Source organism: Schistocerca gregaria, chromosome 7, assembly GCF_023897955.1.
Source record: "Schistocerca gregaria isolate iqSchGreg1 chromosome 7, iqSchGreg1.2, whole genome shotgun sequence".
NCBI lineage: Eukaryota > Metazoa > Arthropoda > Insecta > Orthoptera > Acrididae > Schistocerca > Schistocerca gregaria.
In genome coordinates this window covers 535193390-535218821 of record NC_064926.1, presented here as the reverse complement: position 1 = coordinate 535218821, position 25432 = coordinate 535193390, and the positions used below count along the sequence as shown (strand labels likewise).

The window sequence follows — 25432 nt, the reverse complement described above, 5'->3', positions numbered from 1 at the left end:
GTCCCCTTCCTCTACTATCTCTAAAAATTTTCCTTCCTTCCAACCATATCATACCCAACCTATACCGTCCAAAATGAAAGGTACAACCCATCATTCCGTTTTCCAGCTGTCATCCTACTCATTCCATAATACCTACATCCCAACTATCAGCTCCTATACACAAGCCATCGCACAACCTCTTCCATCCAGATGAGCGGTGTGGCCGCGTTGTCTAAGGCGCCATGTCAGAGATTGCGCGGCCCCTCCCGCCGGAGGTTCGAGTCTTGCCTCAGGCATGTGTGTGTGTGTGTGTGTGTGTGTGTGTGTGTGTGTGTGTGTGTGTGTGTGTGTGTTGTTCTTAGCATAAGTTAGTTTAAGTAGTGTGTGAGTCTAGGGACCGCTGACCTTAGCAGTTTCGTCCCTTAGGAAGTCACACACATTTGAACATTTCTTCCACACAACTGCCTTTCCAATACATCCCACATTCCAGTCCCTAATCACTGTTATCAGAATCTCCCCATCATGTAATCCTCATAATAAAGATAGTAAACATATATAACCACAATCTTATTAAAAACATAATCATATATTTTAACTTCTTTAATTAGTGTGTATTACCATCTTGCAGGGGTTGAAAGCTCATTTTGACTACTCGGAGTTTGCGTACTAAATTTGGTCTATTAAAACCCTGTCTTCTGTAAAACACAACGTATTTCTTTTTTTTTATTTATCCTACTACACTGAAGCACCAAAGAAACTGGTACACGCAAGCGTATTCAAATAAAAAGATATGTAAACGGACAGAACACGGCGATGCGGTCGGCAACGCCTATGTAAGGCAATAAGTGTCTGAAGGCAATTGTTAGATCGGTTACTGCTGCTACAATGGCAGGTTATCAAGATTTAAGTGAGTCTGAACGTGGTGTTCTAGTCGGCGAGGTAGCGATGAAGCGGGGATTTATCCGTACGACTATTTCACGAGCGTACCGTGAATATTAGGAATGGGACAAAACATCAAATCTCCGACATCGCTGCGGGCGGGGTAAGATCCTGCAAGAACCGTACCAACGACGACTGAATAGAATCGTTTAACGTGACAGAAGTGCAACCCTTCAGTAAACTGCTGCAGATGTCAATTCTGGGCCATCAACAAGTGTCAGCGTGCGAACCATTCAATGAAACATCATGGATATGGGCTTTCGGAGACAGAGGTCCACTCGAGTACCCTTGATGACTGCACGATACACAGCATTACGCCTCGCCTGGGCTCGGCAGCACCGACATTGGACTGTTGGTGCCTGGAAACATATTGCCTGTTCGGACGAGTCTCGTTTCAAATTGTATGGAGCGGATGGACGTGTACGGGTGTGGAGACAACCTCATGGGCCCATGGACCCTGCATGTCAGCAGGAGACTGTTCAAGCTGGTGAAGGCTCTGTAAGCTTCGCATGGGCTCGTCAACGCCGACATTTGATTGTTGATGCCTGGAAACATTTTGCCTCGTCGGACGAGTATCGTTTCAAATTGTATGGAGCGGATGGACGTGTACAGGTATGTCCGCAGGGGACTGTTCAAACTGGTGAAGGCTCTGTAATTGTGTGGGGCGTGTGCCGTAGGAGTGAAATGAGGCGCCTGATACGTCTAGGTACGACGCTGACAGGTGACACGCGCTGGACGCTGGCGACTGGGCCGCGAGGCAGTGGCTACGCACCCGTGCAGGAGCTGCAGGCTGAACAACTCGTCGTCGTCGTCGTCGACGCAGGCGTCGTCGCCGTCGTCGTGTGCCTGCGGCGGCTGCACCACGTCGTCGAACTTGCAGTAGCGCAGCAGCGTGCTGAGCGAGCAGCCCAGCCGGCAGCAGTCGTCGGCCACGCCGCCGCGCCGTGCCACACCTGTCCACCACAGCGGCACTGTCACACTCGGCTCGTACTAAACTTATTTTGACTTTGTTCCCCAATACACTCTAAGAGAAAAAAAGACGCGCCAAGAAAGAATTATCCAAATGGGACGGAAATCAGCATATGTGATGTACATAAAAAAAATTACAATTTCAGAATATGATTCTTCAACTTCTCCCGGCGTATTTCTTGCTCGAGCAGTCCACGGGTGTACTGCTGGTCCATAGTGTCCAACGGCCATCAGACATGTCGCCATCGTCAGGTGCGCTGACGAACTGAGCTCCTGAGGGTGGCCGCGCCTCGGCAGTCGCTGGGAGGCTGGCGTCGGCGTCTGTGGCGGGGTAGGAGTAGTTGCCTCTTTCGCCCTGGTCGCTCGTTCGTTTTCTTTGCTGAGCCTCTTTTTAATTAGACTCAGTGCTGGTTCCCATGCCTTGCTGGTGTTATAGCCGCAATCTCTGTTGATGAGTCCGTCCCTGGTACGAATTTCGATAGCCTCTCTAACGAGGCTGTTCCAGTATTCAGAAGTCTGTGTCGAGACCCTGGTATGTTGGTAGTCCATTTCGTGATTTTCGGACAAACTGCTCTGCGACTGCCGACTTGTTGGGGTACATAAGTCGAGTGTGCCTCTGATGTTCTCGGCAACGATCTTCGATGGTGTGCACTGTCTGCCCAATGTAAGTCTTCCCACACTCACAGGGAATCTGGTACATGCCGTCCTTCCGCAAACCGAGATCGTCTTTGACACTTCCCAGTAATGCTCGTGTTTTATTGGGCGAGCAAAAGACAGTTCCTACTCGTTGTTTCCTCAACATTCGTCCTATTTTCCCCGATAGTGCGCCAGTATACGGTATATAGACGGTGGCTACCTCTTCCTCCATGACTTCGTCCATCCCCACACGCTGTACTGTAGAGGTGGGGCGGAGAGCGCGTCTGATCTGCCATTCCGAGTACACGTTTTTCGAAATACAGTGTTGAGGTGTTCGAGCTTATGGGGCCATTTTTTTGTGCGGTTTTAGGGCGCTCAACTACTAAGGTCATTAGCGCCCAGTCACAAATGTAAGTGCACATATAATCAGGTAAAACTCAAGGGGGGTGGGGGGGACACCAGAAAGTTCATACAAAGACATAGATAAAAAAATTAAAAGAGTTAGATGTCTTTGGACAAGTCTGTCAAAGTAATAAAAGGAAGAACACGAGCAGCTGCTCGAGCGTCATCAGCTAAAATTTCCTGTAAAGTAGATGGCAGAGAGAGGACAACACGAGATTGATTAGAACGGGGACACGACAATAAAACATGGCGCACTGTCAATGCATGACCACAAGGGCACTGTGGGGTGGGGTCACCGGATGGCAGGTAGCGGTGGCTAAACGGGCAATGCCCAATCCGCAACCTGGCCAAAATGACCTCCTCTCGCCGAGATGGTCGGAACAGGTTGTCCAAGCTGTTGGGAACGGTTTTATGGCCCGGAGCTTATTTTCTTGAAGTGACGTTCAAGTATCCCACCATAATGACACAGACCTCTTACAAACAACCCCACTAATGTCAGACGATGGGACACAAAGGGAGGATGGCCGAAGCAGGAGGACTGCAGCCTTGGTTGCAGCATCAGCAGCCTCATTCCCAGGCACTCCTACATGGCCTGGAACCCACATAAAGCTAACAGGAGAGCCATCATCAGCAAAAGAATAGAGGGATTGCTGGATCTGATGCACCAAGGGATGGACCGGATATGGAGCTCCAAGGCTCTGAAGAGCACTGAATGAATCAGAGCAGAGTACATACGGAGAATGGCGGTGGCGGCAGACATACTTAACGGCCTGATAGAGAGCAAAAAGCTCGGCCGTAAAGCTGGAACACTGGTCGAGGAGCTGGTATTTAAAGGTGACGTCCCCGACGACAAAGGCACAGCCGACACCGTCGTCAGTTTTGGAGCCATCAGTGTAAATAAAGGTGTTACTGGCGAGTCGCGCACCAAGTTCGACAAACCGTGAGCAATACACTGCATCCGGAGTACCCTCCTTCGGGAGCGAGCTGAGGTCAAAATGAATGTGAATCGGAGCCTGGAGCCAAGGTGGTGTCGCGCTCTCACCCTCTCTGAAGGTGGTAGGGAGGGAAAAATCCAATTGTCGAAGCAGGCGACGAAAGCGGACTCCAGGGGGCAGCAGGGCAGACACACACAACCCATACTGACTGTCGAGAGAATCGTCGAAGAAGGATTGATAAGAAGGGTGGTCGGGCATTGACAACAGCTGGCAGGCATACCAACAAAGCAGTACGCCGGTAGATCAATGGTAATTCGGCAGCTTCAGCATAAAGACTCTCGATGGGACTAGTATAGAATGCTCCAGTCGCAAGATGTAACCCCCAATATTGGATGGAGTTGAGACAGCATAAGAGGGATGGCCGAGCAGACGAGTAGACAAGGCTCCCATAATCCAGCTTTGATCGGACTATGGACCGATATAAGCGAAGCAGGACAGTGCGATCCGCTCACCAAGATGAACCACTAAGAACACGGAGGACATTAAATGAACGTGTACAACAGGCAGCTAAATAAGAGACATGCGGATACCAACAAAGTTTCCTGTCCAGTGCGAACCCTAAAAACTTCGTTGACTCCACGAATGGGAGAACAAGGGGACCGAGATGTCAGGATGGTGGAAGGAACGCTTTATATCTCCAAAAGTTGATGCAAACCTTCTTCTCTTCAGAGAACCGGAAGTCATTAGGCACACTCCATGAGTATAGGCTGTCAAGACAATGCTGAAGGCAGCGCTCCAGGAGGCATGTTCTCTGGGCACTGCAGTAGATCGCGAAGTCATCGACGGAAAGAGAGCCGGAGACGTTAGGTGGAATGCAATCCACAATTGGATTGATCGCTATGGCAAAAAGGGCTACGCACAAGGTAGAGCGCTGAGGCACTCCGTTCTCCTGGAGGAAGATGTCGGACAATACGGAACCCACACATACCCTAAACATCTGTTAAAAATGAATCAATAAAAATGGGCAGGCGACCACATAGGCCCCACCTGTGTATAGTGCGGAGGATAACTCCTCTCCAACAGGTATCGTAAGCCTTCTCCAAATCGAAGAACATGGCGACCGTTTGGCGCTTTCGCAAAAAGTTGTTCATTATAAACGTCGACAGGGTCACAAGGTGGTCAACAGCGGAGCGGCGTCGAAGAAAGCCGCATTGAACATTGGTAAATAGCCGTCGAGATTCAAGAATCCAAACCAACTGAGCGTTAACCATGCACTCCATCACCTTACAGACACAGCTTGTAAGAGAAATGGGGTGGTAACTAGAAGGTAGGTGTCTATCCTTCCCAGGTTTGGGTATGGGAACAACGACGGCCTCACGCCAACGCATGGGAACCTGACCTTCAGTCCAGACGCGATGATAGATATGAAGAACAAAGCATTTGCCTGCCGGAGAAAGTGTATCAGCATCTGAACGTGAATGGCATCTGGCCCCGGAGCAGAGGGCCGGGAAAGTGCAAGTGCACGTTCGAGTTCCCGCATGGTAAAGGGGGCATTATAATCTTCCAGATTCAGCGAGTGGAAGTATGGTCGCCGAGCCTCTTCTGCCTCTTTTCTGGGAAGGAAGGCAGGGTGGTAATGGGCGGAGCTTGAAACCTCCGTGAAAAAGCGGAGACATGCACAGGGCCCACAAGTACCTCGTTACCTGAAGTCAGGCCAGGTATCGAGGAGTGGGCCTTAATGCCCGACAGCCGGCGCTGCCCCCCTCCCCCACCCCAGACGACAGAAGAGGGAATATAACTGTTGAAGGACCATGTGAAAGAGGCCCAACAAGCTTTTATTGCTGTCTTTGATGACTTGACGACATTGCGCTCGGAGTCGTTTGTAATTAATACAATTCGCCAGTGTAGGATGGCGCCGAAAGGTACGTAAAGCACGTCGTCCAGCACGGATAGCGTCTCTGCAACCCTCATTCCACCAGGGAACTGAAATGCGACGTGAAGAAGAGGTAGTACGAGGAATGGAACGTTCGGCAGCATTGATGATAACAGCCATGAGGTATTCGACCTGACTGTCACAGCTGAGAAAACCTTGGTCCAGAAAGGTCGCCAGGGAGGAGTGAAGTCCCCAGTCAGCTTTCAGTATGTTCCAGCTTGAGGGACGTGGGGATGGGGTGTGGTGCAGGAGACGAACGACACAGGGGAAATGGTCGCTCGAATAGGTGTCAGAAAGGACATACGACTTGAACTGTAGGGCAAGAGTGGTAGAACAGACCGAGAGGTCCCAAGTGGGAGTAGGTATGAGTAGAGTCAGGATGGCAGTATTGAGGCAGACAAGATTGAGATGCTAGAAAACATCCACCAAGAGGGAGTCTCTGTGGCAGGATTCAGGAGAACCCCAAAGGGGATGATGGGCATTGAAGTCGCCAAACAATAAAAACGGCGAGGAAGCTAAGCAATCAGGTGCATCATGTCAGCCTGACTAACTGCAGATGACGATGGAGTGTAGACAGTACAAACAGAAAAAGTAAAGGCAGAAAGAGCAGTATGGACAGCTATTGCTTGGGTGGTCAATGGAATGGGATGGTAATAGACATCGTCCCAAACGAGCAACATGACCCCACCATGAGCTGGAATACCGTCCACAGGGGTTAGGTAAGATAGCTCGGAGGTACAGTGGGTAAAAGCAATACGGTCAGTTGGGCGTAACTTCTTTTCCTGGAGACCAATGACGAGCGGACAGTGCAGGTGGAGGAGCAGTTGTAATTACTCCCGATCAGATCGAATACCTCTTATGTTCCAATGTAACAGAGTCATCGCGAATCAGAGAAAGGAGGAATGAAATGGGTGAAGAGCTGGTCACCTTGACGGCCGCAGAGGGCCAGGTTTCAAGGGAACATTGCTACGACCGTTGGGAGGGGGTTCCTGTTCCATAGAGTCGACGCCAGCTGCGGCCACATTCCTGGGTTGCGAAGGAGGAGCAGCACCGTCCGCCGACGACAGGCCAGCTGAGCGCCTGGCAGGAGAGCGTCCCGGCGAACTGAGGACGGCCGGGAGCAGCGACTGTCGGATGGAGCATCAGACGAAACGCGTCGGGGCGGAGAGGGGGATAAAGACTTCTTCTTTGAGGCCTTCTTGGAAATCCGATGAGTCACAGGGATGGTGGGCTGTGGGGGCTGGACCCGAAGAAAGTCCTCACACTTAGGGTCCTTTTTTGAACGACGGGCCTTGGAAGCCGGTGTCCATAACGTTTCCCCGATGAACACCTGAGAAGAGGATCGCTTCTCAGACAGCGGAGGAGGAGGAGGAGGAGGAGGAGGAGGAGGTGGAAGGGCGGCCTCTGGGGCACAGGGGCAGGGGCCGTGAGGGAGGAGGATTTGGAAGGGAGGGATTTGGGAGGTGGAGGCATAGACCCCGGATGGGGTGAGGAGGTGTAGGGAGGGGGACAGGATAGGGGTGAGGATACTGCAGAAAGAGTGGACACGACCGAAGCAAATGATGTTGTCAACATCACAGGGTGGAGGCGGTCATATTTCTTCCTGGCCTCAGAATAAGACAGAAGGTCCAAGGTTTTCAATTCTTGGATCTTCTTCTCCTTCTCATATGCGGGACAGTCGAAAGATCTAGGCGAGTGGAGGCCAGGACAATGACGCACGGAGGTGGTGGGGTGCATGTATGTCCCTCACAAAGAGGACGTCCACAATCGCCACAAAGGGGCGACATGTGCCCGAAGCGCAAACATCGAAAGCATTGAATAGGATGTGGGACATAAGGTCGCACGTCGCACCAGTAGGACATCCCCTTTACCTTCTCCGGGAGAACATCCCCCTCGAAGGAGAGGATAAAGGCCCCGGTGTCGACATGACGATCTTTAGGGCCGCGCTGGATTCGCCGGCGCTCCAGGTTGGCCCTGAGCTCCTCATCAGATGCAGCAGGAGGTCCCAATGGAAAATAATCCCCTGCGTCCTATTGAGCGCCAGATGTGGGACAATGGACACTGGGATGTCCCCTAGTCGGTCGCACGCCTGAAGCGCCGCCGACTGTGTAGCGGAGGTAGTCTTTATGAGAATGGACCCCGAACGCATTTTACTAAGAGCTTCGATTTCTCCGAATATATCCTCGATATGCTGTTCAAAAAACATGGGCTTGGAGGTGGCGAACGTCCCCCCATCGGTCCGAGAACAGACTAAATAGTGGGGGAAGTATTTCGCCACAAGCCAGCAGGCCTGTCCTTCCTCCCAAGGAGTGGCCAAGAGGGGAAAGGCAGAAGTACCAGAACCAGAGACAGAGACAGAACCTTCCCTCTTAGAAGACGTGGCCACAGAGCGACCTGATGCATGTTGACGTTTCATCTGCGAAACGTCCGCCACGATACCTCCTACTCCGACCAGGGGCTTTCCCCACGGCCGCCACCCAGACTCAGCAAGGGCCACCTGGCTGGATGACCGTTGCCGGGAGTCCTGATTCCCCAGGTAGACGGGCATCTACTCCTTGGCTTGTGTGGGGAGGGTGCAGCTCAGGTATCGGCAGTACAGTCCCTGTGTTGTCAGGGGGCTACAACCTAGAGGGTACATGACGCCCCCACGACAACGGGCTGGCTACCGTGCTGGATTTCGGGTGCCATGGAAAGTCCATCATGATCGTAGGTGCAGATGGGGACGCAGTATGGGCGTTAACTTGTGCAACCCATCGGGTGTTTAGGCCCAAATTGATGAAAAGTGGGTGCAGTTACGACGCCGTTACGATGGTGAGTGTCAAGGTCTTGGTGCACTGAGGACTGGTGATACACCACATAAGGCGTCCTTCCCCAAAAGGCTCGTACACTAGTAGAATTGTGAAAAATGGAGGTCAAACACCAATGGGGCCCAAATTGATGAAAAGTGGGTGCAGTTACGACGCCGTTACGATGGTGAGTGCCAAGGTCTTGGTGCACTGAGGACTGGTGATACACCACGTAAGGCGTCCTTCCCCAAAAGGCTCGTACACCTGTAGAATTGTGAAAAATGGAGGTCAAACACCAATGGGGACCATCACATTGAAGGCCGAAATGGTTGAAACTCCTTTTAGTCGCCTCTTACTACTGGCAGGAATACCTCGGGCCCATTCTTACCCAGGACCAGCAGGGGGTAGCTCATGGGGCAGACTCTCTGCGTCCGAGATGGTGCATGCCCTGTGCACCAGTGTTTTTAGTGCTCCATTCCTCTGCGAAGGGTGGTGGCAGCTATTTGCATGCAAATACAGGTTGGTGTGCGTTTTATTCCTGTATACCCCATGGCCCAGGGTGCCGCGGACAGTGGAGAGAACGCCTCGCTGGGGAAGGGAATTTAGGACGTCCGCCCGCCCTAGGAGCTCAGGTCGTCAGCGCGACATGTCTGATCGCCAAAATATTGTGCCCATTGGGCACTATGGACCGGCACTACACCCGTAGACTGTTCGAGCAATTTCAGAATAAATTGATAATTTATTCAGGAGACAGAACCTCACAAATTGAGCAAGTCACTAACATCTTGGTCCACCCCTGGCCCTTAAGTTAGCAGCATAAACAAAACTAGTAGAAACTCTTGCAACGTGTAGGCGAGCATTACCTTGCTGAAAAATAAATCCTCATGGTTGTCAGGACATATGGCGGGCGATGATCATGTGTATGACGAAATTATGGTGACGTACAATCTCTTTACGGTGAGGATGATACCATGGGGACCCCTGGTAACTCTTGGTATGGATCTGGACGCGGACGATATTGGAAAGGATATTATGTAGAAAGAATGTGAGATGTCTGTGTGGAAAGGAACTGATGGTGGCGTGTTGGTGTCTGGAGATGAGTAGAGCTACAGTCTGGGCAAGTAAAATCTGGGTTAGAAGCTTCATTTGCAATGGGTTGAGTACGTTGCAGTTGGAAGGAACGGTACATTTCATGTTGAATTCATGGTCCGGGCGGGGAAGCCGATTGAAATGACGCTGGAGAAGGATGTCGATTGCTTGTAGTTGGAGGGAAGCTAATGCGACTTGATGAGGGAAGCTAATGCGACTTGATAAGGCACAGCTGCAGACCATATTGAGCTGCTATCACACCGTTTGCAGTTATTAATATTTGATAGTGAAATGGACAGATTAATGTAAGGTTGATAAACGGTCGAAGTCATAGCGGGCTTCGTTATGAGAGTAGGTGGTGGTTACAATGAAGTGGAATACAGTCTGCGCAGCTAGGGAGATTTATCGAGACAGGAGTTCGAAAGAAGGACTGTGGTACAAAGTCTGACTGTATCTTCAGCTGTGCAAGTAGGACGGAGGAAGTGGGCGGGGTGGATTAGGGATGAACTGATTTGGCCTTATACTAAAGTGGGTATGTGGAATGGGGTTCGCCCGCAACTCGTGGTCGTGCGGTAGCGTTCTCGCTTCCCACGCCCGGGTTCCTGGGTTCGATTCCCGGCGGGGTCAGGGATTTTCTCTGCCTCGTGATGGCTGGGTGTTGTGTGATGTCCTTAGGATAGTTAGGTTTAAGTAGTTCTAAGTTGTAGGGGACTCATGACCATAGATGTTAAGTCCCATAGTGCTCAGAGCCATTTGAATCATTTTTTTGAATGGGGTTCATTGCATGTGTTAAAAGGCTGGAGGAGTTTGCAGTCAGCGCAATCGTTGTGGAGGTGATGAGATTTGTAGTTGAATAGGTTGGTGGGTTGTTATGTTCATTTGTGTGGCTATCATTCTACCGCACATAGCAGAGGCAACGGATCGCTTGGGATTGGCCTATAAATGGTTCGACTCGCTTATGATTAAGTAGCTGCGGTGCTGGTCACGAACACTGGGATAGAACATCCTAGAAATCTATGGATATATCAATGGCATCAAAGATGAGGTTTCACCAATTTTACCTTTTGGTGATCTGATTTCGCTTTGCAGATAATTTGCTCAACTATTCGAGGCAAACTTCAGGTGTGTTGCACGTGCGCTGCTCGTATTTTGCTAAAACCAACAGCCAGACCCTATTTCTGTAGGGCACGTCCTATACTGGTCGCAGGGCCCGACGTTTTCAAGAAGGGGTTCCATCTCTTGCAAGACACCAATATCTTCATCAACGGAACCACGCCCGTCTTTTTCCTGGAGAAAATTTCAGATAACACACAGTCCCTCGTAGACTCGATGCCACGGTGTGAGAATCACACAGCGAAATTCGCTAGTGGTCAATATTTTTCTAAGATGGATCTGTCCAAAGCATAGTTTCATTTACATTTAGGTGTCCACCACAGGAAGTTAATGGCAATCAACACATCATTTGGTGTCTATCGCTATATTAGACTGTCACTCGGTGTTGGAAGTGATCTGGCGATTTTTCAGCTATACATAAGAGCAATTGTTCTGATATATCCCCTACTGTGCAGAGAGTATTTAGGTGTTAAAATAGTTAGCGGCACCTCTAAAAACGTAATTCGTTATCCTCGCGATATATTTCAAACCTTGCAAGTCAGTGACTTCCACTGCAATCATCAAAAGTGTGAGTTCCTTAAACCACAGATCGAATACCTTGGTTACACGGTTAGCAAAAGAGGTCTTCATCCTTCCAATAAACTTGTCAGAGCCGTTATCCAGCTACCACAGTCTAAAACGTTTAAGTCCCTTTTGAAGTAGAGTGCTACCCACAATTCATCATAAAGGGCTCACACACGTATTCAGAGTGGCGCACGAGAAACCGGACCTGAGTACTAGATTGCTCACTGTCGCCCGCCAGTTGTCGTCATTTCAGTGGAAATGAAGCCATAAGCGGAAAAACGAGCTAACACTCAAATGTAAAAGCTTGGAAATAACACCGGCCGGCAAAAATCAGTTAATGAGGTTTGTAGACTGTCGTACATACTACTCCTGCCCGATATGTTTGTATTCCACCAGCTCGTCTCAATGAAGGGAGTGGACACGTGTAACAACACGAGACATGATGTTCATATTCTACTTGGCCCAAGTCGGTAGTTTGGCTCAAATATGATAGAGATGTTATTGATGCAGCAGAACGTTGTCTCCATGCGGGCATACAGGCCCGTCGAGAAAGGTGGGGCAAGGCCGTCACATTTAACAGAGGTTATGTTGACAAATAGGGTTCAGTAGCCAAAAGAATGGTGAATAGTATATTGCATTGGGATCCTGAATAGAACCATCCTGCTTTCGGAAACAAATGTGTTGTTTTACTACTTGGCGCCCCTCGTAGGAAAGGTGATTAACAAGTAACGAAATGTTTTAGGGAATACCGGATTGGTCTTGGAGTTCCGTTGAATTCTTGTTACTCACAAGGGAGCCTCCCCATCGCACCCCCCTCAGATTTAGTTATAAGTTGGCACAGTGGATAGGCCTTGAAGAACTGAACACAGATCAATCGAGAAAACAGGAAGACGTTGTGTGGAACTATGAAAAAAATAAGCAAAATATACAAACTGAGTAATCCATGCGCAAGATAGGCAACATCAAGGATGGTGTGAGCTTAGGACCGCCGTGGCCCCCAGGTTAGCGTGAGCAGCTGCTGGAGGAGAGGTCCTTGGTTCAAGGCCTCCCTCGAGTGAAAACTTTTATTTTTTATTCAGCCTATACAGGACAGAAGGATCAGGCATTGTACAATTTTAGTGTGGGAGTAGACATGATTACCATTCCTCCAGGTTGTACACATCTTGTGCAACAGTTAGATGTGTTTAGTATTCTGCAAGTGAAATACTTTGTGAAAAGATACTATGATTTTGCGAAGCTGCACAGGTACACAGAGCAGTATTGTTTACGTGATGGTGAGTCAATTATCAAAGTTCAGGCACTCACACATAATCAACTTCGCTCTCCAATATACCAGGTCATGTTCAGATTTGCTTGTCCATACGCTTATGCAGGATTTGACGGTCTACACACGGAAAAATTTGAAAACGTTAAGAACATATGTTTTGACAGAGCAGGGAAAACTGTGCGATTGTGAAACTGTTGCAGTCATTTGTTGCAGTTTATATGACAAACTCTTGTGTTTCATCTTTTTTTTTTTTGGAGTGATTATCACGTCCACAAGAAAACCTGAATCGGGCAAGATAGAAGAATCTTTTTACCCATTCGCCAAGTGTACAAGTTAGGTGGGTCGACAACATATTCCTGTCATGTGACGCACATGCCGTCACCAGTGTCGTATAGAATATATAAGACGTGTTTTCCTGTAGAGGAATCGGTTGACCTATGACCTTGCGATCAAATGTTTTCGGTTCCCATTGGAGAGGAAAGTTCTTTCGTCTACTAATAGCACGGTTTTGCGGTGCGGTCGCAAAATACAGACACTAAACTTATTACAGTGAACAGAGACGTCAGTGAACGAACGGACACATCATAACTTTGCAAAAATAAAGAAAGTAAACTTTTCATTTGATGGAAGAGTTGACCCAAGGACCTCTCCTTCGGTAGCTAGTCATGCTAACCACGGGACCACGGCGTTCCTGAGCTCACACTATCCTTAATGTTGCTTATCTTGCGCATGGACTACTAAGTTTGTATATTTTGCTTATTTTTTTTTTTCATAGTTCCATACAACTTCTTCCGGTTTTCTCGATTGATCTGTGTTCAGTTTTTCAAGGCCTATCTATTGTGGTTGGCAGGAGAGCCAACACCGTGTTACTAGAGGAGGCCTAAAGGCACGCGATTTAGCTCACGCAGGCTGGCGTGAGGTCTGGAACAGGACAAGGAAATTAGAATTTAGAAAAACGGACGTAGTTGGTGGAATACTTAACTTTAATGCATTAATGGTGAACGTCGGTCTTGGCGGTACATGATTCAATATATGAATAATAACTGATAATGGCGCCTTGGTAGGTCGTAGCAAATAACGTAGCTGAAGGCTACGCTAACTATCGTCTCGGCAAATGAGAGCGTATTTTGTCAGTGAACCATCGCTAGCAAAGTCGGCTGTACAACTGGGGCGAGTGCTAGGAAGTCTCTCTAGACCTGCCGTGTGGCGGCGCTCGGTCTGCAATCACTGATAGTGGCGACACGCTGTTCCGACGTATACTAACGGACCGCGGCCGATTTAAAGGCTACCACCTAGCAAGTGTGGTGTCTGGCGGTGACACCACACCATCCACTGTGCCAACGTATAACTAAATCTGAGGGGGTGCGTTGGGGAGGTTCCCTTGTCAGTAATCAATAAATGCGACTTGTAACAGTCTACTTGCAATTTCCATCGACTGAGCTACTCGCGTCAGCCACTGCGTCGCTATGTCTCAGTGTGGTGTACTCACGCTGGTGCGGCGGGGGTGGGTCGTTGAAGCCTCCGCGGTCCCTGCAGAGCAGGCTCAGCGTCTCGGCCAGCTCTCGGCCGCAGACGCGCAGCCTCTGCTCGGCCGCCGCCCGGGGACAGAGGAAGGCACCGGCGCAGGCCACGCACAACACGGCCAGCAGCGGCCGCATGCGGAGTCGTCAGCTGCAGCAGGGCGAGCGAGGGCTCCGGGGTCCTAAGCTTACTGAAAATTACAATACAGAGTCAGCAGAATGTGGTGAATAATTCAAACACTGTTGAAAACAGAAAAAAAATTTGGTGACTAGGCAGCAATCTAGATGGATGTCCCACAAGATTCAATTTTGGGTCTCCTCATACGTGTGAATGCCCTTCCATTTACCATTCATCAAGCAGAGCTGGTACATTTATTATCCCATACGGACTAAATTCCATTACAGAGGAAGCAACGGAAGACATTGCTAATGGCATTTTACAAGACATTATTACACTGAAGTGACAGTAGTCATGGGGTGCCTCCTAATATCGTGTCGTGCCTTCTTTTTCCCGTCGTAGTGCAGCAACTCGACATGGCACTGACTTAAGTCGTTCGAAGTCCCCTCTAGAAATATTGAGCAATGCTGCCTCTACATACACTACTGGTTATTAAAATTGCTACACCAAGAAGAAATGCAGATGATGAGCGGGTATTCATAGGACAAATATATTATACTAGAACTGACATGTGATTACATTTTCACGCAATTTGGCTGCATAGATCCTCAGCAATCACTACCCACAACACCACCTGTGGCTGTAATAACGGCCTTGATACGTCTGGGCATTGAGTCAAACAGAGCTCGGATGGCGTGTACAGGTACAGCTGCCCATGCAGCTTCAACACGATACTACAGTTCATCAAGAGTAGTGACTGGCGTATTGTGAAGAGCCAGTTGCTCGGCCACCATTGATCAGACGTTTTCAACTGGTGAGAGATCTGGAGAATGTAGTGCCCACGGCAGCAGTCGAACATTTTCTGTATCCAGAAAGGCCCGTTCAGGATCTGCAACATGCGGTCGTGCATTATCCTGCTGAAATGTAGGGTTTCGCAAGGATCGAAAGAAGGGTAGAGCCACGGGTCTGAAATGTAACGTCCACTGTTCAAAGTGCCGTCAGTGCGAACAAGAGGTAACCAATGGCACCCCATACCATCACGCCGGGTGATACGCCAGTATGACGATGATGAATACACTCTTCCAATGTGCATTCAGCGCGATTCGCCAAACACGGATGCGACCATCATGATGCTGTAAACAGAACCTGGAGTCATCAGAAAAAATGACGTTTTGCCATTCCTGCACCCAGGTTCGTCGTCGAGCACACCATCGCAGGCAATCCTGTCTGCGATGCAGCGTCAAGGGTAACCGCAGCCATGGTCTCCAAACTGATAGTCCATGCTGCAAACGTCGTCGAACTGTTCGTGCAGATGGTTGTCGTCTTGCAAATGTCCCCATCTGTTGACTTAGGGATCGAGACGAGGCTGCACGATCCGTTACAGCCATGCAGATAAGATGCCTGTCATCTCGACTGCTAGTGATACGAGGCCGTTGGGATCCAGCTCGGTGTTCCGTATTACCCTGCTGAACCCACCGGTTCCATATTCTGGATCTCGACCAACGCGAGCAGCAATGTCGCGATACGATAAACCGCAATCGCGATAGGCTACAATCCGACCTTTATCAAAGTCGGAAACGTGATGGTACGCATTTCTCCTCCTTACACGAGGCATCACAACAATGTTTCACCAGGCAAAGCAGGTCAACTACTGTTTGTGTAGGAGAAATCGGTTGGAAACTTCCCTCGTGTGAGCACGTGGTAGGTGTCGCCATCGGCTCCAACCTCGTGTGAATGCTCTGAAAAGCTAATCATTTGCATATCACAGCATCTTCTTCCTGTCGGTTAAACTTCGCATCTGTAGCACGTCATCTTCGTGGTGTAGTAATTTTAATGGCGAGTAGTGTAAGTTCATAACTGCGAATGTCTTGTCGGTTTAGGATTTTGTGCAAGAACTCGCTTCTCGATTAGGTCCCATAAATGTTTGATGGGATTCACTTCAGGCGATCCGGATGGCCAAATCATTCACTCGAATTGTCGAGAATCCTCTTCAAACCAATCGCGGACTGGTGACGTGGTCCACTGTCATCATTAAAAATTCCATCGTTGTTTGGGAACATAAAGTCCATGAATGGTTGCAAACTATCTCCAAGTAGCTGAACATAACCGTTTCCAGTCAATCATCAGTACTGTTGGGCCAGAGGACGCAGTTCATTCCGTGCAAACACAGGAGCCACAACAAGCTCGCACAGTGCCTTGTTGACAATTTGGGTCCACGACCTCTTCGGCTCTGCGCCACACTAGAAACCTACTGTCGGCTCTTACCAACTGAAATCGGGACTCATATGACGAGACCACGGTTTTCTGTCGTCTGCTGTACTACTCATACGGGAGAGGCGCTGCTGGCGATTTGGTGCTGTTAGCAAGGGCACTCGCGTGTACAGACGTAGAACATGAACACCAAATTTCGCCGCTCCCTCCTAAGGGACACCTACTTCGTATGTCCCACATTGATTTCTGCGAGTATTTCACGCATCGTTATTTATCTGTTAGCGCTGCATTCTTCCACAGACTGCTAACTGATGAAAAACCAGTACACCACCTGTGTCCACGTATACTTGATTAATGGTGCAATTACCGCAATGCCCAGTACTCAAACAGTTCATACATCCGTAAACATTGAATCCCAACAGCAGTAATGGATATCATAAAACCTATTTAAAGAGACCTTGCAAATCCTGAATTACTGAAGAATTGTCTGCATAGTCAGACTCAAAATCACAATAAGTTGTTCAATAATCTTATGTGGACTCACCATAAAATGTTTTTGTTGGAATGAAGGCACTAAAGGGGGAGGTCAGTGATATGGCTTTTAACTATGGCAACACTGGTAGGGTTAAAGTGCTACAGCATATAGGAATTAATCCTGGAGCAAACTGCATCAGAGACATTGAACAAATGGACAAGGTTCGCATTGATAAAGAAGAGTATGCAGCACAGTTGGCCAATAAAGAGCCAGAAAGAAGAAAAAAAGAAAAATCATGGAAGAAGATCAAGAGGATCAGGGAGTAATAGCGTACATATGCTAAGCCTACTGAAGTCAAAGAAGAACATAATGTTATGTATAATTAAAATTATTTAGGATAACATACAAAAAAGTAGACATAATTTTAACGGTGTGATTAAACAGTTGTATTTCCGAAAGCAGTGGCTGACATGCAATTATTGTAGTCAGTAGATTCAGAAGATGCAGTTCAATGTCCTGTAAATGTTTCATGTCAATGGCTACAGTCGTTCCTGGAATACAGGGAAGCCAAGTCACTAAATTTCACATTGTCAGGATAGGGCATTCCAACTCCCCTTAAGTTATAAAGATCATTTACCTAATTATGTGTTACGTGTCATCTTACTAGAGAGAGAGAAAACAGTTAAAAAGTTGAGTAATCCATATATACACCCAAATTATTGCAGAGAGATTTAGTTGGCAAAGTATTTATGTATGTTGTGTGCAATGCTTTTTTACAGGTAGTGCAAACAATTATCTCAAGAAATGTTCATACTGGCAGACTGGTCATTGCTTACACAATACACAAACACACACACGTACACATATAGGCCTTTTCGACTGACATCAGGTCCATGATGATACTTCTGCCATTGTGTTTCGTCCTTTGTGTTTTCTCATCTGCTTGTCTGAAAAACTGAACCACCGTTCTTCTACATGCGAACGAAAGGTTGAGGTTACGAAAATGAAAGGTGGCTATAATGTTATTTATCACAGATCTTGAGCATAGATTTTACTGTAAGATAAACTATATTCTGACTGTATACTGTAGGTTGAAAGAAGTGTTAAGTATTATTTTAATCTTTTACAGATCCCTACAACTCTGCGTTCTCTAAATAATCCTTATCTGTGTAGTATTAATTATTTCAGATGTTTACTGTAACAGACTTTTTAATTCTGTGGGTTTAAATTGTCTCTTTAATTTCCTTGGCCAAGTTATCCTATAGTTCAAAAAATGGCTCTGAGCACTATGGGACTTAACATCGGAGGTCATCAGTCCCTTAGAACTTAGAACTACTTAAACCTAACTAATCTAAGGACATCACACACATCCATGCCCGAGGCAGGATTCGAACCTGCGACCGTAGCGGTCACGCGGCACCAGACAGAAGCGCCTGGAACCGCTTGGCCACTCCGGCCGGCTATCCTATAGTTATATGCTCTGGTTGAAAATAGTGTTTTTATTTTTTTATCACGTTTTATCGGTAAATGTAAGTTACCTGGCTTTTATTGCATGAAAATGTACGCTACTGTGTGTTTACTAATTAATGATGTTTTTGTTAACGTGCGTAAGAAATTGGTAGTTGAACTCACTCGGCGCAGTTAGAATCGCCAGCTGTTTCAACAGATCATTACAGAAACTCCAGTTTCTATTTTTGATTATTATTATTATTATGCACCTGTTCTGTATCTTTCAAACTGTGTCCATTTTCATTGTATTGGAATCACAAAAATGGATCCAAAGCCAGGGGTTGAATGCATATAGTCTCATGGCACAGTGTATCACAGTCAGATGCCAGGATTCTTGCTGCTTGTATTCTCCCTGTAAGTATGCCTTATCTTTGTGTGCTCATTCCACTTCACGTTACAGTCGATTACATAATAGTATGTTTTATGTTTGTTATACAGTCTATGGAATTACCATCTGAATTTAATATTACAGAATTAATTTCCTTCTTTCATTCCTTATATCTTGGAGTACAGAGCTGAAACCGAAATCCAAAGATGGTAATTTATTCATATCTGGTCCCATACATAAAGAGACATAATAGTGAGTGTTATTGTTGATGTTGCAGGATATAACTGTTACGACTGTAAACGTGAATCTTCATTCACTGCACGATCAATAAAAAGAGTACTTCGAGCTTCCTTTATGTTTACAAAATGATACAGATTTATAGTTTTCACATCATCTTGTTTCAGCTAAAGACAGAATGCATGCAACTTTCTTCCTTCCGAGCGTGCTCTCAGACAATTTGATCACTGATTTCCGGAACATAAGTGAGGTCATTAATCACTAGGTTCAATGAAAGCGGCTGATTTTTGAAAGTTATGGCACAAGTCAATTAAAAGAAGGTTGGTTGGTTGTTTTGTGGGATTGAAAGGACCAGACTGCTATGGCCATGGGTCCCTAAAAGAAGGGATATGTTGACAATTCCTACTTTACAGCATCAAGGAATAATTTAAAATGGTAATGGAAGGAAGTGCATTGGGTACAGATTTTACAGGGAGACCAAGGCTTGAATACAGTAAGGAAGTTCAAATGAATGAAGGATGCAGTACAAGACTTGAACGAATTAGAATTGCTTGGACAGCTAAATCACACTAGTTTCCGGTAGAGGATTACGACAAGAACAATACCATCTCTGGAAATTGTAGCAAAACCAACGGTGGTAAAAGTGAAATTTGATAGTTGTCGTTTTAGTTGCATAAGTGAATATATAATTCTTTTCCAGACATGGGACATCTTTATAATGTTACGATATATCATAGCACCTTTGACACTCCTGTAAACACTTTGTGTCTATCAAAACATGTGATGCATGTTAGAAATGTATTCTGTGACAAATCTGAAGTGCTCAGTGATACAAATTTACATGCGCAATAATAATAATGTGGTGAAAATGTATGCTGCGACAAATATAAAGTGCTCAATGATCCAAATTTCTGTGTGCAACGATAAGAATGTGGTGAAAACTACGAACATCATTTCTTAGACGAAAACTATGAAAACAAATACTCCAGACCGACATTTCACGTAAGTCACATCCCAATGCAAATCTGTAACGCAACCACCTGTGTGGCGCGCTTATAATTATGTATTATTTATATTTTAGGACAAGTAATCAATAAAAAACGAACCACATGTTCTAATGAAAGCATGAAAGGCGTCTGACGATGAACTGTAATCATTCGAAACCGGTAATGGTACCCAATGAATAAAGGACCTTAACATAAATTTGTGGCTCGTTGCTGTCTCAACACATCAAATAACAGCCACGGTCTCCACCCATATCATCATATGACAAGATTTCATAGTGGAACGGTATTTCAACAACGAAACAAAAGAATGCGTGAAGTATTTTTGAAAATAATAGCTGCACCAACACTAATACGTATGCAAGGTTCAGTTATAGGTCGCAATCCACTTGATCTTACAGTGGTGAAGTGATTACATGGTCAGACATATTGGTCAACGAATAAAATTCTAGGCAAAAAATTAAATTCTCAAAACAAGAAACTCGAGTAGGTTAATTAGAGGAATGAGAAGTGACACATTTATACTCAGATTTGCAAGTATAACCAGTAGGACAGAAAACCTTGGCCAGAGCAAGCAAGTGATGAATGCCACAGAAGAAAATTGTGAGGACTGTATGGAAGATATGTGTAAACAATCTTCCGTCTGATATACAATAAGCAGAAATAGTTCTTCTTGAGGATGACACTAGTATTGTAATCAATCCAAGCAAAAATACAGCAACAGAAGAAATAGTAAACAATATTCTTAGAAGAGCCATTGACTGCTTTCTCTGTAAATGGTCTCACACACAGTTTAACAAAGACACAACAGCTCTGCCTATATAGAGTTAATACACTAGTGATCAGTGTAACACATTTTGAGGAAATAACTTCAGAAATTTTTGGTGTCCATGTTGATGAAAATTTAAACTGGAGAAAGCACATTTTGGAACTCCTAAAACAACTTACTACAGCCACACTTGCACTTAGAATCTTCGCAAATCTTCATAGAGATAAATCAGTAAGTCGACATACTTTTGCGTATTTTGATTCGACAGTGTCATATGAAATAATGTTCTTGCGTAACTCATCTTTAAGAAATAAAGCCTTCATTGCTCAGAAATGCGACTTCTAATCAAGCTGCGGAGCTATGGGGTATCGTCTCAGTTGTGCGACTGGATTCGTGATTTCCTGTCAGGAAGGTCGCAGTTCGTAGTAAACGAGTAAAACTGAAGTGATATCAGGTGTTCCCCAGGGAAGCGTCCTGGGACCTCTGCTGTTCCTGATCTATATAAATGACCTGGGTGACAATCTGAGCAGTTCTCTTAGACTGTTCACAGATGATGCTGTAATTTACCGTCTAGTAAAGTCATCCGAAGACCAGTATCAGCTGCAAAGCGATTTAGAAAAGATTGCTTTCTCTTCCGAATGCAAAAATATTTTGTTGAGCCCAACCTACATAGGTAGGAATGATCATCAAAATAAAATAAGAGAAATCAGAGCTCGAACAGAAAGGTTTAGGTGTTCGTTTTTCCCGCTCGCTGTTCGGGAGTGGAATAGTAGAGAGATAGTATGATTGTGGTTCGATGAACCCTCTGCCAAGCACTTAAATGTGAATTGCAGAGTAGTCATGTAGATGTAGAAATGTGCGGTAAGAATAGTATGTGGTGCTCACCTCCGATCATCTGCCTTATGATTAAGGAGTTGACCATTTTGGTCACTACTTCTTAGAATATTCATTCCCTCATGAAGTTTGTCACAAGTAATCTACTGCAGTCCAAAAGGAAGAATGATTTACATAATTACAAAGATAAAATGACATTCATTACTTCACGGTAAGTTTGTCTTTACCTCAGAAATGGGTGCACAGTGTTACAAATAAAATGTTTGATCACTTATCCAGTGATATAAAAATCTGAAAGACAGTAAAGTAAAATTTGACAACGAACTGAATGAGTATCTGCTTGATTACTTATCCGATTCTGTAGAAGAATTTCTGTTGTTGTAATGTGTAAAAGGTGGTGAGTAGGAATTACCAACCCATATCTGTATGTTAAAAAAACTTATAAATGTTCAGCATGGAGTTCTATTTTTAAATTAGTTTGTGATGTGAATGTAGAATGACTCATTCACATCATCACCACTTATCGTATAAATGATCCTTGGGAGATGAAACTAACTGTTACTATACATTCGTGACAAAAATCGTGACAAGTCAGGATAGATATTTTTGTGGTTACTTCTCTATAACAATTTCCAAAAAAATGTGAGAAATGTGACATTGTCGCTAATTTTACCTGCTTCGCCGTTAACACAAAACTGATAGAGAAGCATAGTGCTGCAGAGAAGACCGAAAGTTAACTGCGGGCCTGCCGAGAGCTTCTTGACCGACAATAATACTATTACACTGGTCTTCAATCTTCATTCAAATTGCATACGCCATACATGAACATATTAGGGCCACCAAATCTGTGAAGGACGTGTACCGTTACGGTCTTCATAAATTATTCTCTAAAAGATAGGTGTAGAGGAAGCAAGTGGATTCGCTGTGTCTAGAGTCAAGGCTTACAATTCAGCGCCACATCGCGCCTGCTAAGGAAAATATGATCGTACGGATTATCCATCCAGATTCTTGACAGGCAGCACGTAGCTGCAGGAAGTGTCACCTGCAGACACAAAGGTATGTTGTAATGTACTGCAAAATACCAAGAAAAAGTTTTTAAGGCCTTTTTTCCGCAAAAGAAAGATGCAAAATATATCATGACATACGTTCGGGGATGCCTCATTTTTTTAGTTAAGAATGGAGGATGGAATTCTTTACAGGCGAATGGAAAAACTGGTAGAAGCCGACCTCAGGGAAGATCAGTTTAGATTCAGTAGAAATGTTGGAACACATCAGGCAATACTGCTCCTACGGCTTATCTTAGAAGCTAGATTAAGAAAAGGCAAACCTACGTTTCTAGCATTTGTAGACTTAGAGAAAGCTTTTGACAATGTTGACTGGAATTCTCTCTTTCAAATTCTGAAGGTGGCAGGGGTAAAATACAGGGAGTGAAAGGCTATTTACAATTTGTACAGAAACCAGATGCTAGTTATAAGAGTCGAGGGGCATGAAGGGGAAGCAGTGGTTGGGAAGGGAGTGAGACAGGATTGTAGCCTCTCCCCGATGTTACTCAATCTGTATATTGAGCAAGCAGTAAAGGAAACAAAAGAAAAATTCGGGGTAGTTATTAAAATCCATGTAGAAGAAATAAAAACAATAAGGTTGGCCGATGACATTGTAATTCTGTCAGAGACAGCAAAGGACTTGGAAGAGCAGTTGAATGGAATGGACAGTGTCTTGAAAGGAGGATATACGATGAACATCAATAAAAGCAAAACGAGGATAATGGAATGTAGTCGAGTTAACTCGGGATCTGAGGGAATTAGATTAGGAAATGAGACATTTAAAGTAGTAAAGGAGTTTTGCAATTTGGGGAGCAAAATAACTGATGATGGTCGAAGTAGAGAGGATATAAAATGTGGACTGGCAATGGCAAGGAAAGCGTTTCTGAAGAAGAGAAATTTGTTAACATCGAGTATAGATTTAAGTGTCAGGAAGTCGTTTCTGAAAGTATTTGTATGGTGTGTAGCCGTGTATGGAAGTGAAACGTGGACGATAAATAGTATGGACAAGAAGAGAATAGAAGCTTTCGAAATGTGGTGCTACAGAAGAATGCTGAAGATTAGATGGGTAGATCACATAACTAATGAGGAGGTATTAAATAGAATTGGGGAGAAGAGGGGTTTGTGGCACAACCTGACAAAAAGAAGAGACCGGTTGGTAGGACATGTTTTGAGGCATCAAGGGATCACAAATTTAGCATTGGAGGGCAGCGTGGAGGGTAAAAAACGTAGAGGGAGACCACGAGTTGAATACACTAAGCAGATTCAGAAGGGTGTAGGCTGCAGTAGGTACTGGGAGATGAAGCTTGCACAGGATAGAGCAGCATGGAGGGCTGCATCAAACGAGTCTCAGGACTGAAGACCACAACGACAACAACAGAGGTTGGTCCAGAATTTTCAGGGAATGTCTGGTACATAAGTATGTTCACAGGCTGTCTTACAACAATGTTAGGAACTCTGTTCCAAACCTTCTACAGAATATGCTTTCTGACAGCAAGAAGTATCGTACGGTTGATGTGTTAGTCAACTGGCTCCGCTAACAAGTAGGTGGGAAGGGAGGGCCCATGGCATTGTCTGAAAATTTGTCCGTCATCTGTGAGGATACTTAAAAATAGTTTGTGCAGTATACGTTCTAAATGTAGAGAAGCTTGGCTAGGTATTATGGAACCTTGCAAAAACCGTTCAACCTCACTTGTGGATGTATGAAAGATTAACCATCCTATGACCTCATACAGGGTGTTTCAAAAATGACCGGTATATTTGAAACGGCAATACAAACTAAACGAGCAGCGATAGAAATACACCGTTTGTTGCAATATGCTTGGGACAACAGTACATTTTCAGGCAGACAATCTTTCGAAATTACAGTAGTTACAATTGTCAACAACAGATGGCGCTGCGGTCTGGGAAACTCTATAGTACGATATTTTCCACATATCCACCATGCGTAGCGATAATATGGCGTAGTCTCTGAATGAAATTACCCGAAATCTTTGACAACGTGTCTGGCGGAATGGCTTCACATGCAGATGAGATGTACTGCTTCAGCTGTTCAATTGTTTCTGGATTCTGGCGATACACCTGGTCTTTCAAGTGTCCCCACAGAAAGAAGTCACAGAGGTTCATGTCTGGCGAATAGGGAGGCCAATCCACGCCGACTCCTGTATGTTCCGGATAGTCCAAAGCAATTACACGATCATCGAAATATTCATTCAGGAAATTAAAGACGTCGGCCGTGCGATGTGGCCGGGCATCATCTTGCATAAACCACGAGGTGTTCGCAGTGTCGTCTAAGGCAGTTTGTACCGCCACAAATTCACGAAGAATGTCCAGATAGCGTGATGCAGTAATCGTTTCGGATCTCAAAAACGGGCCAATGATTCCTTTGGAAGAAATGACGGCCCAGACCAGTACTTTTTGAGGATGCAGGGACGATGGGACTGCAGCATGGGGCTTTTCGGTTCCCCATATGCGCCAGTTCTGTTTATTGACGAAGCCGTCCAGGTAAAAATAAGCTTCGTCAGTAAACAAAATGCTGCCCACATGCATATCGCCGTCATCAATCCTGTGCACTATATCGTGAGTGAATGTCTCTCGTGCAGCAATTGTAGTGGCGCTGAGGGGTTGCCGCGTTTGAACTTTGTATGGATAGAGGTGTAAACTCTGGCGCATGAGACGATACGTGGACGTTGGCGTCATTTGGACTGCAGCTGCAACACGGCGAACGGAAACCCGAGGCTGCTGTTCGATCACCTGCTGCACTAGCTTCGCGTT

General features: G+C 45.9%; 1 protein-coding gene across 2 annotated transcripts in view; it reads right to left on the bottom strand.

The window, feature by feature from the left end:
- The window catches only part of LOC126281555 (insulin-like growth factor II), a 91845-nt gene that overhangs the window by 32124 nt on the left and 34289 nt on the right, over positions 1-25432 (bottom strand). For both annotated transcript variants that reach the window (XM_049980625.1, XM_049980624.1), the window contains exons 2-3: positions 14102-14323; positions 1691-1871 (exon numbers count right to left, since the gene is read on the bottom strand). In XM_049980625.1, the coding sequence (XP_049836582.1) occupies positions 1691-1871; positions 14102-14270 (350 nt within the window). In that variant the 5' untranslated portion in view covers positions 14271-14323. The remainder of the gene's footprint in view (positions 1-1690; positions 1872-14101; positions 14324-25432) is intronic.